Below are 20,483 nucleotides of genomic sequence, written 5' to 3'. Positions count from 1 at the left end.
AAAAAAAAAAAAGAATTACCCTATGATCCAGTAATTCTATTCCTGGGTATTTACCCAAAGAAAATGAAAACACTAATTCAAATAGATATATGCACCCCTGTGTTTACTGCAGCATTATTTACAATAGCCCAGATCTGGAGGCAGCCCAAGTGCCCAACAATGTATAGAATTGTTGAATCATTATATTGTGCACCTGAAACGAATATAACCCTGTTCATTATGCTTGAAAAAAATATTTTTAAGAAATAAAATTTAGGGCGCCTGGGTGGCTCAGTTGGTTAAGCGACTGCCTTCGGCTCAGGTCATGATCCTGGAGTCCCGGGATCGAGTCCCGCATCGGGCTCCCTGCTCGGCAGGGAGTCTGCTTCTCCCTCTGACTTCCTCCCTCTCATGCTCTCTGTCAAATAAATAAATAAAATCTTTAAAAAAAAAAAATAAATAAATAAAATTTAAAATGAAAATGCAAAACACCCCCCCAAACCAAAAAGCAGGTTCCATTACATTGATAGCATAACATTAATGCAAAATAGTTCCGTAAGCAGGTTACAAAATATTTTAAAAAAATATATATGCATATACAAACTGCAGAATGTCCAGTGCAGTTCCTGGCATCCTTTCTGTTCCTCCTCATCTGTGGAGAAGCCTGGTGGTTTGGGTCCAACGGGCCCTTGCACAAGTTCAGGGCTGACCCCTGTCTGAAACCAGTGGACAGAACCCCACCCTCCTTGCCCCCACTGTGACTATTCATCTTCCGGGCATCTCTCTGGTAGGGGCTGGGCTGGGGGTGGCCTGATTGCCAAGCTCTAAAGAATCTCTGGGGGTGGGATCCAGGCCTCAGTTGTTCCAAAATGTCCTCAGAGGATTCCAGCGTGCACCCAGGATGGAGAACAGCCACTTTAAGTTGAGCTGAGACTGGTAATGGTTGATTTCTGGATACGTGTCTTATGAAAAACCGTCAAATGGGGACGGCCCAGGGAAAGTGAGCATACTTACAGGATGGGGGGAATAAGCCTCAAAAGAGGAGTCTCATGAAAATTCTGCTGATTTGCTATCTAGTAAGAGAACTGTCAAGATATAACTGCACACAAATGTAAATTTCCTTTGTGGCGCCTGGGTGGCTCAGTCAGTGAAGCATCTGCCTTTGGCTCAGGTCATGATCTCGGGGGTCCTGGAATCGAGTTCCGCGTTGGGTTCCCTGCTCAGCGGGGAGCCTGCTTCTCCCTCTTCCTCCCCACACTTGTGCGCTCTCTCAAATAAATAAATAAAATATATTTTTTTAAAAAGGTAAATTTCCTTTGTAATAGACCCGCAAAGCTTGAATAAGAAACTATCTGTAAGAGTGCACCGAAGTATTAAATCCGAAACAAACCTGGGACGTTCCTGTTTTTCTTCTACAGATTATGCCCCTTTAGCATTCACGTGGGACTATGTACCTCGTTGATTGCTCTTTCTAACACAATGCTTTTACATCTTCTCCCCCCTAATCTCATGTGTCTGTATTCTCTGCCTCCTACACTGGACTCTTGAGTTCCTCAGTGGGGGCAAAGACCGTGTCTTGGGCGAGGCAGGTTAAAAATGCCACCTTTGGAGTCACATTGCCAGGGTGGCTCTCCCAGCTCTGCTACTTACCGGTTGGTGGTGCTCGTCCCTCACCTGTCACACAGCCCCAGTAGCTCCGACCCCAAGTTAAGGAGATAACACAGCTAAGGTGTTCAATACACACCTGTCACACAGTAAGTGCCCCCTCCCCCGCCGCCCCCAAATTAGCTGTGGTCATTGATGATGATGGTGATGATGATGATGATGATGTCATCTTTCTTTTACAGCAAAGGTGCTCAAATTCAGCTGCACATTGGAATCACCTGGTAAGTGTTGGGGCTGCCTAAAGCCCAGGCTCATCAAATCCAGCTCTCTGAAGGTGGAGCCAGGTATCTAAAGCTCCCCATGGGGCGCCTGGGTGGCTCAGATGGTTAAGCTTCTGCCTTTGGCTCAGGTCATGATCTCCAGGTCCTGGGATTGAGCACCCCCCACTCCCTGCTCAGCGGGGAGTCTGCTTCTCCCTCTCCCTCTGCCTCTCCCCCTCCCCCTGCTTGTGCTCTCTTTGTCCCTGTCTCTCCTTCAAATGAATAAATAAAAATAAATAAATAAATAAAGCTCCCCAGTGGGTTGCGATGTGCATCAAAGGTGGAGATCTGTGGCCCTACGGTATTTTCCCCATGGGCTTTTCACATGACGCACAGCTGAATAGGGACAGGCCAACAGAAAATGTCCAGCGGGGGTGGGTGGGTGCGGGGGGAGAGGGTGCATGACATACCTAGAAATAAACGTGCTGAGTTCATTACCTTCCGTCATCTGGGCCTCCGAGTGATACCAAGTACAAATCATTTGGTGAAAAGGCCAGCGCTTCAATTTTGCCCTTGTGAAGTGACAGTCGGGCAATCAGCTCCCTTTTCTTATAATCCCACAAAATGATGTCTGCCTGGGAGCAAGAATACACTGTCAGATCACAGACCGGCTTCAGAAGAGTCCGAGGGGAGAGCTCCCCATCTTGGTGAGAAATAATCAGTAATCACACTTTTTCTGGAAATTAGATCATGTCTTACACACACAACCACAAGAAACTGGCAAGAGTTTTAAATTAAGCAGGGACTAAAAAAATAAATAAATAAAAATAAATAAATTAAGCAGGGACTTTTGGTTCCTGAGCATTATCAGTCCTCAAGCTGCAGGGTCTGGTGTGAACACCAAAATACTTTACTCCCAGCCAGAGGAATGAAGATGAGCTCAAAGAGGAGGCAAGAGGAAGAAGAGGGAGGGAAAGGACATGTGCCCGCACAGAGCTGAGCTGGAAGGGAGGGGGTTTTCGGGGGGGGGGGGGGTACCTCTCTACTGATTTACAGGGAGCTATTTTCAGCACACTCACCTTGAAGCCCATGAACGTGACCTGTCCGGAGGCTATGTAAGCCCCACTCTTGGAGATGGTCACACAGGAGACATTGTTGCCGTGACCGTGCAGGAAATTCTGTTCCTGTGTGTTTATCGCCTGAATCAGGATTGTGCAGCCCAGAGGGTAAATCAGATGCTCCTGGTCAGGATGGCATTTCAGGCCAGAGGGCACATGTCCTGAAAGACAGAGTAATCATTAGAAAAATAAATAAATAAGAAAAAAATTGGACACAAAAGAGCACTTTTGGAATAAACCTGATTTCAACTAAAATAAGTGTATTGTGTGTGTGTGTGGGGGGGGGGTAATGTATGTAATTTTATTCCACCGACAAGGTCAGCCTAGTGGATCACTTCTCAGACTCTAAAGTGTATAAAATCACCAGGGGATCTGGTTAAAATGCAGATTCGGATCTGACGTCTGGAGAGGGGCTGAGATTCTGCATTTCTGACAAGCTCTCAAGAGATGCCGATGCTGGTCCAGCAACCTCACTGCTGGATAGCAAGGCCCCAGGGCCAAGTTCGCAATGCTGAGAAGCAGGATTTTCTCAGTGCTGGAAATAGGAGAGCAGCCTGTCTTGGTGAGTGCAGAGGCACGGGCACTGTGAATTCACTGCCTGGGGCAGAAGTTTGGTAAAGGGACGCCTGGGTGGCTCAGTCGGTTAAGCGTCTGCATTCAGCTCAGGTCATGATCCCAGGGTCCTCGGATCGAGTCCCACAGCAGGCTCCCTGCTCCTGGGGAGTCTGCTTCTCCCTCTCCCTGTGCCCCTCCCTGCATCCTCGTGAACTCTTTCTCTCTCTCTCAAATAAATGAATAAAATCTTAAAAAAAAAAAAGAAGTTTGGTAAAGATAATTTGTTTCTAAGGCACCACCAGGCACCCTAAAAAAGCCTGGCCTTCCCACTGTGAGCCCCCCCCCCCCCACCATCCTCCAGGTATTTGCCAAGAACCATCTCGAGAATTACAAACCTTTGTTAAATGTTTTAATATTACATAGACAGAAGTCCTTCCTTATCACTCAACTTTGGGTCAGAATTTTTGGGGTTGTGATGAGGGAGCAGAAGCCTGGCTGAAGACAAAGCATAAGCTGACACCCTACAACCTCCCCTCACCCCCCACTCCTGGGTGGGACATGTGTGACATTCTTCCAGGAAGCTCCCAACTATCTTAATGTTAATGCCTTGCTAGAGGGGAAAAACAACCTTAACTTGACAATGGCAAGGTCTCTGGTATCTTGTTGGTATCTTGTAGGTCGGTCCTCTTTAGCATATGAAAGTTCTTTTGAAACCTCCCTTTTCCTTACCTCCCCCAACCCTATAGTATACCATCAGCCACCCCTCACAACCTTGGGGCAGCAGCTCTTTCTGCCCATGGGTCCTGTCCCTGCGCTTTAATAAACCACCATTTTGCACCAAAGATGGCTCAAGATCTTTAGTCATCCGCTCTGGACTCCACCCCACTGAACCTCACCTATATTCCAAAACCACATCATTTGTGCTTGATACTATTTTACAATATAAACTGTAAAGTCAGGTTGATTAGTTAAAAATCATTTCAAGTGGAGTGGTATTCAATGTGAAGATTAAGGAAAAATAACTTTTATAATAATACATTCGATCTCCTTTCTAAAAGCAGGATGTGTTTTTCCATGAAGTCTCCCTTCAGGGTTTCCAGCGGCATTTTCAGTTTTTCCTCATAAAGATCTCACACATTTCTTAGTACATTTATTCCTGGGTATTTTAAAATTGTTCTATGGCTATTTCCTACTCCATCAAAAGAGTCATAAATATTTATTAATATCGTCTTCTGGTCTTTTAATGAATTCATCTTTTACATTTAATTCCCTCTAGAATTTATTTTGGTGCATAATGGGATTCCAGTAGCTAAACAGATTTTTTTTTTTTGCTCAAATTGCCAAATATATTTATTGAATAAATGATTTCTCTTGCTTTGAGATCATTCCTTTTTCATGCAGTAGATTCTCTAAAGACTAAGATTTGTGTCTTTGGGAGTGATCTATTCGTATATTTATTCAGTTGCAGTTACCTTACAAGCAATCATACGGCTATCCATATGGAAAAAGTAAAATTAGATCCAACTTCACACCATCCATAGACAACACATTTCAGGTAGATCAAGGACCTAACTGCAACAAACAAGACTTAACATGTACACAAGTTGTAGGAAATGACTTCTTCAACATGCCACAAAAAGAGCAAATCCTAACAGAAAAGGCCAATATATTCATCCAGTTATGTTAACAATTTAAATTTTTTAATGACACTTGACAAGATGAAAAGAAAAACTGAAACCAGTTGAAGATACCCGCAATGTCCATGACAGACGGGTATCCCATCCAGAATATACAAAGAGCTATAGCGAACAAACAAGACACAACCTGCTTCAACAGAAAGATATGCCAAGGATGGGAACAGGCAATTAATGGGGGGGGGGACTCAAAAGCTAATAAACATATGAAAAGATAGGCAACTTTGCAAGTATCAGGGAAATGCAAATTACATCCCAAAGGAGATACCATTTCATCTCCACCATAATGGCTAAAATTAAAAAGGCTGATAATATGGGGCATCTGGGTGGCTCAGTTGGTTAAGTGGCGGCTCAGGTCATGATCCCAGGGTCCTGGGATCAAGCCCCACGTGGGGGTGGGGGGGGGTGCCCTGTGGAGTCCGCTTCTCTCCCTCTGCCCACAGCTCCCCCTGCTTGTGCTCTCTCTTTCAGTCAAATAAATAAATAAATAATAAAATAAAAAGGCTGATAATAGCAAGCATTAGTGGTGATGTGGATCAAAAGGGAACACTCACACATTGCGTTGTGGGAAGGTACATTAGTGGAATTGTTTTTTGTAAAACAATACACCCGTATTCAGTATGGCTGAATATGCACACACACTCGGACCTAGCTATTCCACTCTTCGGTATATAATCTAGAGAAATACTTGCAAGGGTGCCCATGGGCCACTACAAAGGTGTTCACTGTTTGTATTAGCAGAAAGTTGCAAATAAACTCAAAGACCCTCAACAATAGATAACTAATGCTGGCCTATTTACACAGGGAGTAGCGGAGGTAAAATAAATTAATCAACATGAGTAGATTGCACAAATGCTGGGTGAAAAAAAGCAGGCTTCAGGGGCACCTGGGTGGCTCAGTCAGTTAAGCGTCTGCCTTCGGCTGAGGTCATGATCCCAGGGTCCTGGGATGGAGCCCTACATCGAGCCACCCATCGGGCTCCCTACTCTGTGGGGAGCCTGTTTCTCCCTGTCCCTCTGCCTGCAGGTCCCTGCTTATGCTCTCTGTCAAATAAACAAATAAATAAAATATTTAAAGAAAAGAAAAGCAGGCTTCAGAATGTGTCCAGGATGATATTTCTAGAAAATATAGAAATATGCAACTTTGTACTATAAATTGTTTATATATAGCATATCTGATATTTTACATGTACAGTAAAATTTAAAAACATAGCTAGAAAGAGTACACATTAACTTCAGGCTAGTGGTTGTCTCTAGAGAGGGAGAAAGGATAGGATTGTGTGTCAGGAGAGAGGACTTAAAATGTGTATTTTTTTCCTTAAAAAATTAATTCAGATTAGAAAAACTGTCAAGGGGCGCCTGGGTGGCTCAGTCGTTAAGTGTCTGCCTTCGGCTCAGGTCATGATCCCAGGGTCCTGGGATCGAGCCCCGCATCCGGCTCCCTGCTCCCTGCTCAGCGGGAAGCCTGCTTCTCCCTCTCCCACTCCCCCTGCTTGTGTTTCCTCTTTCACTGTGTCTCTGTCAAATAAATAAATAAAATCTTAAAAAAAAAAAAAGAAAAAGTGTCAAAATTTGCTAATTCTGCGTGCAATACTCGGTATTTATTGTGGCATTCTAAATTTCTGTTGAAGTATTTTATGATAAAAATAAAAGAGCCCTATAATACCCCCTGCCCAGAGTAAACCATTGTTAATAAGCAGATATGTATTTCTTCAGATTTATTTTCTTCGTGTTTAGTAATTAGGGTTCCTGGTTGCAAACAAGAAAGGTCATTTCTGGCAGAACTTAAGAGGAAAAATAATTTCGTGGATGGAATACAAACAGCTCACAGAACTGGTAGGAAGTATGGGAAATCACACTTGAAAAAGAGGCGGGACCAGTAGGTGGGCTAGACCAGGTGACATGAACTAAGGAATTCTCATTCCCACTGGGCTCTGCTCTTATGCTGCACTCCTCCTGAAGGGGGGAAGCTTTGGGTCGGAACTTCCCTCCGGCTGAGCCCATGATGTCACCTGTCTCTGAACTGGCTGCCAAAGAGTTAGGAGAGGAAGCATTTGCCCCTTTTAAGACCCGAGCAAAGGCAGAACAACTCCCAGCCCCTTGCCTGTTTTGGGATTCTCCTCAAATAAAAGGATATCACACATGTCCCCCAGAATGAATACATTTCCCTCTTTTTTCCATATATACTCAGCCCCACTTCTCCCTACCTCTCTGTCTCTAACACACACACACACACACACACACACACACACACACACTTAAACTATAATAGGCTCATACCATGCATACTCTTGGGCAAGTTGCATTTTACACTTAATTTATCTTGGACATCTTTCTTCGTTCTTCCCCTATAGATCTTTTTTTTTTTTAAAGATTTTATTTATTTATTTGACAGAGAGAGAGAGAGCACAAGTAGGCAGAGCAGCGGGGAGATGGAGAGGGAGAAGCAGGCTCTCCACTGAGCAGGGAGCCCAACGCGGGGCTTGATCCCAGGACCCCAGGATCATGACCTGAGCTGAAGGCAGACGCTTAACTGACTGAGCCACCCAGGCGCCCCTTCCCCTACAGATCTATCTCATTTTTCTTAAGGGTTATGCAGTATTTTGTTGTACAAAAGGACTATAATTTTATTTTTTTATTTTTATTTTTATTTTTTTAAAGATTTTATTTATTTATTTGAGACAGAGAGAATGAGAGAGAGAGAGCACATGAGAGGGGGGAGGGTCAGAGGGAGAAGCAGACTCCCTGCCGAGCAGGGAGCCCGATGCACGATCCCAGGACTCCAGGATCATGACCTGAGCCGAAGGCAGTCGCCCAACCAACTGAGCTACCCAGGCGCCCCAAAAGGACTATAATTTTAAAAATAATTTACTGGGATGAAATTCACATAACATAAACCATTTTGAAGTGGACAATCCAGTGGTAGTTAGTACATTCACACTGTCTACAACCACCACCTCTGTCTAGTTCCAGAACATTGCTGGACTACAACCGTTTTTAAACCAATTTCTTACCAATGGTCAGTTGGGTTTCCTCTGGTATTTGGGCTATGACACACAATACCATAGTGAATCCCATAGTACATACTTTTTTGGAAACTTGAGTAAGTGATTCAAGTCTTAGAGGCCCAAAGATTACCCTCATTAAAAATCATAATGGGTACTATAAAACCTCTTTCAAAAAGGTTGTAAAATTTATTCTTCTGACAATAGTAATTGAGAGCCATTTGTTATTCTCACCCTACTATTATCCCTATGTGTAGCTTTACCAGTCTGAGAAAAAAGAGTCATTGTTAAAAAAGGGATTTTTGTTTGTTTGTTTTTTGTTTTTAGCATTTTGAGCTAGTAGCCATTTATATTTCTTTATCTGTTTCAGGGGTCAGCAAATATTTTCTATAAAGGGCCAGACAGTAAATATTTTAGGCCTTAGGGACCACAGTTACTCAAGTATGCTACTGTAGGGTAAAAGCAGCCATGGCAATCCATCAACAAATGCACATGGCTGGGCTCCAAAAAAACTTCATTTAAAATCCCAGCAGAGGGCCAGATTTGGCCAACAGGCTATAGACTGCAGACCCTTGATCTATTGTTTCATTGTTGCTGTTTTCAGTTTAGAAACTCTTTGCATGATAGGATAATCATGGGCTTATGGACTCCAGTCAATTGATAAATGCGGCTATTCTTGCGCTAATACCAAATTCTTAATAACTATAGCTTTATAAAATGTTTTCATAATCAGTGCAACTATATTTGGTTTGCTTAAATAATAAATTCCTGTCAAAACACAATACCTAGAATAGTCAAGTGCCATTACACATTTACACCCTCAAGTTAAAAAATCACAAAACTGTAATGTAACTCTGCAAGGAGTTCTAGTGTCAAAATGAGAAAAAGGGGCTTTGCATTGGCTTCTAATTTGTTTCCATGTGAAAGCTATACTCGGTCATGGCCATGGGAGGTACTGGAATATAAGGGACCGTGTATTTACTCTTAGAGCTCGACAGAACAGCATGAACTCAGTCCCAGAGCTCTGTGTGTGAAGCTCTGCACTGGTCACTGGTGTGACCCCCTGCACTCGGAGGTCACTCTCGCGCTTTACCAATGACCTTGTCACCGGCCGACTTCTCAGGTGCACTAAGCACCCACTTTCTATCAGAAACTATTAAACTAAAACGAAGAGTCGAGATCCAAGTCCCAGAATGGGCCTAAAACTTTAGTCTTTTGTTCTGCGTCTGCATTACTACAATGTTAAAACTTTCAGGCAACACAACGCGCTTAAAAAAAAAAAGTTTGCTTTTCTAAAATGTAACGCATTGCTTGTTTCCATCCTTCACACACAACATCAAAGAGCACTTCCCCCCCCTTAATGTTCAAAATAACAGGCAGTCATAAAGAAGATGTGAGCTGAACCAGCAGGCATCCCCAGATGCGGAGCATCTCTCCCCTCCAGCTCCCCCTGGCGTCCTTTCCGCCTTTTATCGGGGTCTGAAATCTTCACCATTACGAGTTCTTGGGTTAGGGCACAAGACCATCCCCCCTAAAGCGGCTGCTCACCCCCACATTCGGTCCCCAGCCCTTTCTCATAGCACATCAGCTGGGATTCTAGGAGTTTCTTGGTCCCAGGCGCCGACCCGGACTTCGCAAAATCCCGCGGTTACCGAGGGGCGGGCAGCTTCGGGCGCTGCGCTGGGGCGTAGGGCCAAGGCAGAGCTGACCAGGGGGAGAAGGGTTACGGCCACCCTACTCATCCTCGCGCCCGGGGAGGAGGCCCTTGTCCCTTTTAGGTGCTGCGAAACCATCCTAGTCCCTGAGACTTGGAGCGACGAAGTGACTCGCCAGGGCTTTGGGGCAGGAGGGAGCTCGGCCCCGGCCAGTATCCCGCGCTGCCTTCCAGGTGCACCCGGTGTCCCACGGTCCCTGTTTGCACTACTCGTCCCCAGCGCTTGCGAACCGCCCAGCCCAGACACGCTCGAGGCCTCACCGTTGAAGCCGATCACGGCCTCAAGCTCCAGCTCGGCCACCTCGGCTTTGAGCGAAATTTGGTTCTCCATCCTCAGGAGACTGGGCTCTCCCGCCTCTGGGCCTCCAGCGACGCAGCGTCTTCTGGTCGGTATGGTAACGGACGTGCGCATGCGCACCAGACCCACGCTCGCGCGGACTCCCGGCTGCCTCGCCCCGAGTTCCCTCTGCAAAAGGAATAGGGCTTCCTTTCTTTCCTATTTCCCTGGAAATTTAGGGGCGCTGAGTGCACGCTTTCCCTCCACGTCTGTGACTTTTTCTCCTAACCATAGAATCAAGCACGGAGTGTCATTTAAGGAAGGATGCTATAAGATAATATATAATGGCCACTTCTTTGGGTCCCTTGTTTGAAGTAGGATTGAAAAGAATTTTTAAGCTTTATTGAGCTATCACTTTACATATAAAATTCACTCTAAGGGAGTTTGGGTAAATTTATACAGTTGGGCAACTATGCCCACAGTCCAGTTTTGCTTTTGTTTTTTGTTTAAAGCACGATGAAATTTCAGGTAGCTGCTGGAGGTCTTGAGATGCTCCCACCTTCCCGGGAAAAATGCTTAGATGTTAGTTCCAACCATTTTATTTTAATTGCGCCCGGCTGTTCGCGTCCCTCGGTGGGAGCAGATTAGGTTAGATTGCTCCAACCTAATGTTCCCTGGGGGCCGCTTCCCTTTCTTGATCATCCTTTTGAGGCCCCCCGTGCACGCTCCGCTGGCAAACTCCGGGTTCCGGTCGCGCCCGGGCCGAACCGCGGGGTATGAGCCGCGCGGGCCGCCGTAGTCAGCTGCCGCGAGCAGGAAGTGTCCGACGGCGGGCGGAGACTGCACGATGGCCCCGGACCCCTGGTGAGCCCCGGGTGAGGGCGGCCGCGCCGAGGGTCCGCGGGGGAGGCCGGGCTTCCGGGGAGCCGGCGGTAGCCGGGCTCTGGGGCCGGGGAAGCCCTTCAGGATGAGGGGCGGGGCAGCGAGGCCCCTTCCCGCGCCCAGGGGGACCGCGCCGCGTCCCGCCGCCCTCGGTGCTCGCAAGGGTGGCCCGGGAGGGGGACCGGGTGGACTCCGGGGAGCCGGGGGCTAGTACCGAATCCCGGACACATGCCTTTAGCCCTTCTCGGCTGCACCTGGCCGCGGGGATATCCCGCCCGTCCTGGCTGCGGAGCTGGCTGGTGCGGGCTTCCTTGGACTCCCGGGAAAGTGAAGTTCAAGTCACCTTTTGGGGTCCATCTGGTGACCTCCCCTCTCTTACTTCCCAGGCGGAGAAACCGAGGTTCAGAACCCACGGTCACCCGCCAGTTAGTAAGCAGTTCGCACTAGGGTGCTGTGGGCCCTTCAAAAAACTTAGAGGAATCAGGGAGGGAAATTACGCATTTGTTTATAAGGCATTTAACCCTTACCTGAGTCAGTATCTTGAAGGCCGTTTCTACTGCAGCAACTCTGCAGTAAAAAAAAAAAAAAAAAAAAGGAGCTGATAAGGGTCGTTCCTTCAACAATGAAGTCTTAAGGACTGAATGATGAAAAGACACAAGGTCTGATCCTAAGGAACATATTACTACGGCATGTCGGACTGGAGTTTTTGTTTGTTTGTTTAATGATTAAAAGCATATTCTAGCTCTATAAAGTTCTTGTTAATATTTCTGGTTTAATTTATAATTGTTTAAATTGTAGGCAGTGTGACTATTAGGAGAATGGGTTGCAGGATCAAAGTTAGCACTACTTTGGATCTAGGTTACCTGCGCCAATGGCTCACTTGATTTAACTCTAATTTTTTTCCACCTAATTTTAACACTTGTATACACTCTGATAGAAAATTTAGAAAATACTGAATATTTGCAGAGAAAAAAAAACCCCCACATCTTCAACTCTATCATTTGGAATAATAGCCGTTATTGATTTTAAAATGAAAACATGAGTTTATATAATATGCATATATACATGTATGTATACACATATATATATTATATGTACAAGTATCTCCGCTTCTTGAGACTTCACATTATGCCCCTTTGCTTTTATTGAAAGACTTACCTTAGTACCTGTTTTTGCTAACCAAAAGAAATCAGAAGAGGATTTTTGCTTTTGAAAAAAATGGGGAAAGCAAAAATAGCATTCAGCGTTTGTTTTGCAGCAAGCTGTCATAGAGACATTGCACCCCCAGTCAGCGAGAGTGACCCCCGCCCCAAGCTCCTTCCCTGGGAATTACACTCAGCATCTCAGCATCAAGCTGTCATAGCTTTGTCTGTGAGCATCTGGGCTTTATCTTGGTTTATTTTGTGTATCTGTTAGGAAGATGGGCCCTAAGGTATCAGAAAAGCCCAAGAGAGGTTATTTTTGGGGGTCTAGGAAAGCTCAAAAAATTTTCCATATATATTTATGGTAATTGGCCCCTTTGCTTTACTCCATTTTGGCTTAGGAGAGTTTTTTTGTTTTGTTTTGTTTTGTTTTAAGACTTTATTTGTGAGAGAGAGAATGAGAGACAGAGAGCATGAGAGGGAGGAGGTCAGAGGGAGAAGCAGACTCCCCACTGAGCAGGGAGCCCGACGTGGGACTGGATCCCTGGACTCCCGGATCATGACCTGAGCCGAAGGCAGTCGCTTAACCAACTGAGCTACCCAGGCACCCAGCTTAGGAGAGGTTTTATAGGAAGACTATTTTTGGATAGTGAGGGAAACCTGCATGTTTTACAAAGCAAGGAACATTTCTCCATGTCATTAAATATTTACTGAAAACATGATTTTTTTATGGTGCGTAATAGTGCATTGTATGAATAACCGTAATTTATTTACTTATTTCCCTCTTTGTAATGTCAGAGTTTGTTTTTGTTTAACTATTGCAAAGACTGCCCCTTTGTTCCATTCCTTATTTCGTCCACTTGCTTTCTGGAAGTGGGACTGTTAGATTGAAGGATATGAACATTTTTAAGGCCCTTGATACGTATTGCTAAATTGCCGTCCACCTCCTGGGAGCTAACCCCCTCACTTTACACATAAGGTGGGAAATAAAGCTCAGAGATGGTTATCCATTTAGATTGGTGGAAGCGATCATTGGACCCCAAGCCTCTTCCCCAGTTTATGCTGAGAGCACATCATGTTTCCTGTTACTCTCAAGTAGTTTGACCCAATGGCTTTCTCATCTGACTGTTGATGGTGAAACAGTGAGGGAACTCCACTGTGTTGGCATCGGGTACCTTGCAAAGTAGGTTGCTCATGAAGAGGGCAGAAGGGAGTATGGAACGGGACTTTGAAAAAAACCTATAAAAACAGACTTGATGACATACAGCTTTGCCTTTGTGCTCTTGAAAAATCATATGTCAATGATGCTTTACTCCTGAGTGATATAATGGAATATATTTTGGCTAATTGAACATAACAATAACAAAAATGGAATATAGCAATGACTGCTTTAATGGCATATCAAAGCAAGTGACAAGCTCACTTTTTAATAGAAGTAGCAAGTGATTACTGCCTCTTAACTGGTTCATTGCTAAAGTTAATTAACTTTACTGCTGGGGCAATGTATTTGTTGATGATACATCATTTCTGGAAAAATTACGGTTAAACAGACCCTAACAGTTTTATATTCTGGTTGGTCCTTTTTTGGGTCTATTCTAAAAACTGTTACGGAAGGTAAAATATATACAAAGTGGACTAGTATAATGAACCCCTTTATACTCCTCACCCAGTTCCTGTAATTACCAATATTCTGCCATACTGGTACCATCTCTGCCCTCCACGTCTTTTTTCCCTGAGATTTTTTTTTTTAAGTAAATCCCATACATGTATGAATTTAACTGTTGTACATTCAGTGTTTTTGTGGTAGAACAGGGGCTCAGTTCATAGTCTGGGAACTTCCTCTTTGCTCCCCTTTGTGGCTCGTTGGTCTCTGCCGGGGCATCACCATCCTCTGAGTCACTCAGGCCTGAAAACTCCAATCATCCCCTTTTTCTTCACTCCTCCTATCAGATTATGAAGTCTTTGGTTTTTCTCTTAAATGCCTCTGGCATCTCTTTTATGCCATCTGTTAATGCTGTGGCCTCATCCTTTTAGCCCTGTGCCTTGCAGACACACAGTAGATCCTGGTGACCAGTTATAGAACTGGAGAGCTGGAGAAGCTTTCTGGTCTCGCGCCAACCCCCTCTCGTTCCCAGCCATTTGTGTAAACGAGTTCACGTTCCTAAACTAGTGGTGTAGGCACTAAGGTGCTTGATAACCGTGATGAGGCTGCCCATGACCTCTAGGCCCGTGGTTCTCAAACTTGGGTACGCATCGGAAGACCTGGGGGAGTTTTCACAAGCCCTCGCGTCCAGGTCAAACCCCATTCCAGTTTAAACAGAATGCGTGGGGCTGGGGCCCAGGACTTAGCTGCGATGTTGTTGTTTCAAGATTCCCCTGGTGATCCCAACGCCAGCAAAGTTTTAGAACCACCGCTCTCCAGGGCTAACGTGGGAACGTGAGGAGTGGGAGCAAAACATCTGGGATTTTGGCCTTCTGCATTTCACAGAACCTCTTCAAGGGCTCACTCGATGTGTGAAAGGGTCCCCTACAGCTCTGAAGCCCTCTTTCAAAAGTCTCACCTGATTATCCTGGTGTTCGAGGCTCTGCAGAAACTAGCTTCCACGCATCTGTACCCTCTGATGCCGTATCCTCCCACCCAGGGCCGCGCAGCCGAATGCACCAGGCACGTGTCTTTCCATTTCCTTCCTTTCACCCTTGCTTGCTCCTTGTGCCTTTTGCCAAGTCTAGGATGTGCCCCTCCCTCCTGCTTCAACCTTGCGGTTCAGCGCAGGATGTACCCTCTTGGCCCAGCCCGGTCAAGTCTGAGTGTCCTCGGCCGCCAGTTATTCCTCTCACTTTCAGATTCGATGTTTTGCAGGAGCTGTGTCGTAACTTATTATTGATCTTCATTGGTATGGTCTGGGACTACAGAGCCAGACCTAAGCTCCTCTTTTCAGAGAGGACAGTATGGAGGGGAAAAGGGGAAATGTGGCAAAGAGGGGCCAGGACCCAGTTTCCTTACCAGCTTGCCTCCTATTTTCTTTTTTTTTGGTCGGGGAGAGGGGCAGAGGGAGAGAGAGACTCTCAAGCAGGCTCCACGCTCAGTGCAGAGGCTGACCCGGGGCTCGATCTCACGACCCTGAGATCATGACCTGAGCTGAAATCAAGAGTCAGACGCTTAACTGCCTGAGCCACCCAGGCGCCCCTTCCCTCCTATATTCTTTTTTTTTTTTTAGATTTTATTTATTTATTTGAGAGAGAGAATGAGAGAGAGCGTAAGAGGGGGGAGGGTCAGAGAGAGAAGCAGACTCCCTGCTGAGCAGGGAGCCCGACGTGGGACTCGATCCCGGGACTCCAGGATCATGACCTGAGCCGAAGGCAGTCGCTTAACCAACTGAGCCACCCAGGCGCCCTGCCCTCCTATATTCTTAATTATGTGTTGTATCACCTGCTCTTTTTCTGTATATGTGAACACACACACACTTACACACGTATATATGCATGATGCTACTTTGGCATACAGAGGGGAGTTGTTAAAGATCCTACCTCATGGGATGTGACGTTCAGAATGTAACACTCTTAGCCCGGGACCTGGCCCGGAACAGGTACTCAGCTGTTACCCATTGCTGCAATTACTGTAGTAAGATCGCCAGGGGAAGCAGTTGGAGATTGTTTTTCCCATCACTGAAAAACACATTTGCCAAGTTCCCTCAGTGTAGGAGTAACGTGTGGGAGTTCAAAGATTTTAAGAAATGGATCGTTTACTTTTTTCAAGCAGAAATTGGGGCATTAGGTGAAGCAGCAGTTTTCAGTATTTGGTACTGGGACAGTCCTGGGAAATACGTTGGTCGTATCAAGCAGACTACCTGGTAGGAGAGATGCAGTGTGTGTGCGCACTTAGCTCGTCTCTGTGAAACGAATAGAGAGTAAGGCTGTCACAAAAGGACAAAATAAGAGACGATTGTGAATTCACTGTGAATTTTTCAAAGCCTCCAACGCTTTGAATGCCAAATAGAAACTCAGCAAATGTTCTGAGAGTTCTTGTAAGCTTAGCTATCAGGAGGGTGTGTGTCCCATGTCCCTAGAACATTTAGTTGTAGGATAAACAGTACTTGCTGTCCCTGTTTTGTAAAGCTCTTCCCCTGCCTGGCTGCCTTCCTCACCTTGCCTGTCACTCTCTTGTTCTTTTTTTTTTTTTTTTTTAAAGATTTTATTTATTTATTTGAGAGAGAGCATGAGAGACAGAGAGCACGAGAGGGAAGAGGGTCAGAGGGAGAAGCAGACCCCCCGCTGAGCAGGGAGCCCGATGTGGGACTCGATCCCGGGACTCCAGGATCATGACCTGAGCCTAAGGCAGTCGCTTAACCAACTGAGCCACCCAGGCGCCCTCTCTTGTTCTTTTATCCTGCTTTATTTTTCTTCTTAGCACTTGACTACTCCATATTTTTCTATCTTATGCCTTTCTCCCTTCGCTAAGCTCCTTGAGCAGGGGCTTTGTCCATTTTGTTCACTGCTCTGTTCTGCAGGGCCCAGAACAGTGCTCAGTACAAAGGAGGCCCTCCATAAATGTTTGCTGAATTTGTTCTAGAAGTGAATGAATTCAAACACCTGACCATGGGCAGAATGGCGGAGCGGTTAGGAGCAGAGGCTCAGGGCCGGACAGCCTTGGTTTGCGGCTGGTGGTACCTCTTGGGCAAGTCGCTCTACCTCTTTGTGCCTGATTTTCTCCCTTGTAAGGTGGAGATGGTAATGGGACGCATCTCCTGTTGTTTTTGTGTGGATTAAGTGAATTATTACAAATGAAGCATTCAAGATAGAGCCCAGCTCATCGTTATTTACTGTAATAGCAACACATGTCCCTATGACTGTCACTATTACTACCCTCCCCTTCTGTTTGAATCTGCGGCTAGAATTAAAAAAAAAAAAAAAAATGAAGCTCAGATAATGCGGAAATCATCTTTTAAAGAACCTTAACATTCTTCTCCCTTTACGACTTCGATGCAGGTTCTCCACATATGATTCTACCTGCCAGATTGCGCAAGAGATTGCCGAGAAAATCCAACAGCAAAATCAGTATGAAAGAAATGGTGAAAATACAATCAGGGTAAGACCAGGAGGAAATTAGTCCTTGGAATGATTTCTTTGAGCTTGGAGGTTCTGAAAACCCTCCTGCTGAGGCTCCGTGTGTGTGTGTATGTGTGTGTATGTGTGTGTATGTGTGTAATGACCTCCAAACTTACACGTGTAGAATTGACATTACAACCAATTAGTTAATCATTATAACTGAGACTAAATGAAGCATGACACCTGTTTAATTCTCCTACTTCACCTTAAAAGTTTCTAACAATTTCATAATCTAGTTCAAACCCCAGACAGTAAATCTCCCAGGCTTTGCAGGACAAGAGGTGACGTCTTCACCTCTTGGAGGATCTATTCTTGCCAAAAGGATAATAGCCTTTTTTACATTTTACATGCAAAAACGTAAATAGCTTACAGGCTGTACAAAAACAGTGGCAGGATTTGACTAGGAAATATATTTTTTATTTTTATTATTTTTTTTATTTTTATTTTTTTTAAAGATTTTATTTATTTATTTGAGAGAGAGAATGAGATAGAGAGCATGAGAGGGGGGAGGGTCAGAGAGAGAGGCAGACTCCCTGCTGAGCAGGGAGCCCGACGCGGGACTCGATCCCGGGACTCCAGGATCATGACCTGAGCCAAAGGAAGTCGCTTAACCAACTGAGCCACCCAGGCGCCCCTAGGAAATATATTTTTTAGACGCTCATGAGTTCATGCTAGCACCTTCAAGTCTAACACCATGAGTTTCTAACCTTCTCCATTCTAAATTCGTATTTTTCTTTTCCAGCAGTCAGAACTTTGGTTTCCAAAAACAATAATATCTTTTTGCCCACTTCTATTTTATAGTTTGCCCAAAACTATTTTATAGTTTACAGAAAACAGTTTCAGAATTCCTACACAGGTACCACCACAAACACTAAGTTTGAATTTGTCTTTTTTTTTCAACTTTTTAAAACTAATATCCCACTAATAATACCGAGGTTATTCTGTTCTAAAGTAATTAGGATAGATTCTTTTTTTCTGTGTTTTATGCTATCCTTTGCATCTGTTTATATTCATTTTTTTTGTACTTAACTCTTTAATCCCCATCACGTATTTCCCCTATCCCCCCACCCACCTGCCCTGTGATAACCACCAGTTTGTTCTCTGTAGTTGAATCTGTTTCTTCATCCGTCTCTCTTTTTTGTTTTCCCTTTGTTCCTTTGTTTTTTTCCTCAGATTCCACCTATGAGTGAAATCATATGGTATTTGTCTTTCTCTGACTTATCTCGGTTAGCATTATACTCTCTAGCTCCATCCATGTTGCAAATGGCAAGATTTCGTTCTTTTTGATGGCTGAGTAATATTCCATTGTATCTATATACCACATCTTTATCCATTTATCTATCAATGGACACTTGGGCTGCCTCCATAGCTTGGCTGTTGTAAATAATGCTGCTATAAACATTGGGATGTGTGTACCCCTTTGAATTCATGTTTTTGTATTCTTTGGTAGGATGGCTGTTTGGATTGTTTCTACTATTTTGCTGTTATGAAAAATGCTGCAATAAATACCTTTATGCTTTTTCCCTCCTTATATTTGTGGAGGTGTCTTATAAGGGTGAATTCTCAGAACCAGTAGGGTGATTACTGGATCATTGGGCAGTTTTATTTTTAACTTTTTGAGGGCCCTCCATACTGTTGTCCACAGTGATCGCATCAGTTTGCATTCCCACCAGTGGTGCACGAAGGTTCCTTTTTCTCCACATCCTCACCAACACTTGTTGTTTCTTGTATTGTTGATTTTAACCATGCTGACATGTGTGAGGTGATATCTTGTAGTTTTGATTTGCATTTCCCTGATGATGAGTCATGTTGAGCATCTTTTCTTTTTTCTTTTTTTTAAAAGATTTTATTTATTTATTCGAGTGAGAGAGAATGAGAGAGAGCGCGAGAGGGAAGAGGGTTAGAGGGAGAAGCAGACTCCCTGCTGAGCAGGGAGCCCGACGTGGGACTCGATCCCGGGACTCCAGGATCATGACCTGAGCTGAAGGCAGTCGCTTAACCAACTGAGCCACCCAGGCGCCCATGTTGAGCATCTTTTCATGTGTCTGTTGGCCATCTGTATGTCTTCTTTGGAGAAATGTCCGTTCATGTCTTCTGTCCATTTTTAATTGGATTATTTGTTTTGGGGGTGTTGAATTGTATCAGTTCTTTATATATTTTGGATACTAACCCTTTATCAGATATGTCCTTTGCAAATATCTTTTCCCATTCAGTAGATTGCCTCTTTGTTTTGTTGATTGTTTCCTTTGCTGTTCGAAGCTTTTTGTTTTGATGTGGTCCCAATAGTATATTTTTGCTTTTATTTGCCTTGCCTTAGGAGACATATCTAGAAAAACGTTGCGGGGCACCCGGGTGGCTCCGTTGTTAAACGTCTGCCTTCGGCTCAGGTCATGATCTCGGGGTCCTGGGATCGAGCTCCGCATCGGGCTCCCTGCTCAGCGGGGAGCCTGCTTCTCCCTCTCCCTCTGCTGCTTTCCATGCTTGTGTTCCCTCTCTGACAATTAAATAAATAAATCTTTAAAAAAAACAACAACAACAAAAAAGAAAAACATTGCTACGGCCAATTTTTACTGCCTGTGCTCTCTTCCAGGATTTTTATGGTTTCAGGCCTCATATTTAAGTCTTTAATCCACATGAGTTTATTTTTGTGTGTGATGTAAGAGAGTGGCCCAGTTTCCCCCTGCATGTTGCTGTCCAACACCATTCCACACCTTTCCCAACACCATTTGTTGAAGAGACTGTTCTTTCCCATTGGATATTCTTTCCTGCTTTGTCAGAGATTAATTGACCATATAATTGCGGGTTTATTATATTAATTTTTAATACTTTTTATATGTAACCATTTTCATTAATTTTGGTTTATTCTTCCTGTGTTAACTTTTTGCAGAAATAAGCATCTGTGTATATGTGTATGTGTTCTCATTTCTCTTCCTTTTACACAAAAAGATACTCTTTTGTATCTTGCTCTTTTTATTTAATACTACATTGTAGTGATCCCTCCATATTAATTCACTGAGATCTTTGCTGTTCTTCTTTAGGGCTACATAATACTCTATTGCACAGATGTGTCATGTCCGTTTAACCTGTCTATAAAGATGGGTGTTTGGATTGTTTCTACTATTTTGCTGTTATGAAAAATGCTGCAAT

General features: G+C 44.4%; 2 protein-coding genes across 5 annotated transcripts in view; one reads left to right on the top strand and one right to left on the bottom strand.

Moving 5' to 3' along the window:
• The window catches only part of CFAP52 (cilia and flagella associated protein 52), a 41,439-nt gene extending 31,179 nt beyond the window's left edge, over positions 1–10,260 (bottom strand). The window contains exons 1-3 of one of the 2 annotated variants that reach the window (XM_021694800.1): positions 10,191–10,260; positions 2,924–3,123; positions 2,343–2,479 (exon numbers count right to left, since the gene is read on the bottom strand). In XM_021694800.1, the coding sequence (XP_021550475.1) occupies positions 2,343–2,479; positions 2,924–3,123; positions 10,191–10,260 (407 nt within the window). The remainder of the gene's footprint in view (positions 1–2,342; positions 2,480–2,923; positions 3,124–10,190) is intronic. The other variant, XM_021694801.1, reaches the window with a different exon arrangement.
• Positions 10,261–11,010: 750 nt separating this feature from the next.
• The window catches only part of STX8 (syntaxin 8), a 248,449-nt gene continuing 238,976 nt past the window's right edge, over positions 11,011–20,483 (top strand). For 2 of the 3 annotated variants that reach the window (XM_021694546.2, XM_021694547.1), the window contains exons 1-2: positions 11,037–11,070; positions 17,217–17,316. In XM_021694546.2, coding sequence (XP_021550221.1) covers positions 11,054–11,070; positions 17,217–17,316 — 117 coding nt within the window. In that variant the 5' untranslated portion in view covers positions 11,037–11,053. Of the gene's footprint in view, positions 11,071–17,216; positions 17,317–20,483 lie in introns of all 3 variants that reach the window. The other variant, XM_021694545.1, reaches the window with a different exon arrangement.

Source organism: Neomonachus schauinslandi, chromosome 15 (assembly GCF_002201575.2).
Source record: "Neomonachus schauinslandi chromosome 15, ASM220157v2, whole genome shotgun sequence".
Classification (NCBI taxonomy): Eukaryota; Metazoa; Chordata; class Mammalia; order Carnivora; family Phocidae; genus Neomonachus; species Neomonachus schauinslandi.
This window is presented reverse-complemented; position numbering and strand designations above follow the sequence as displayed.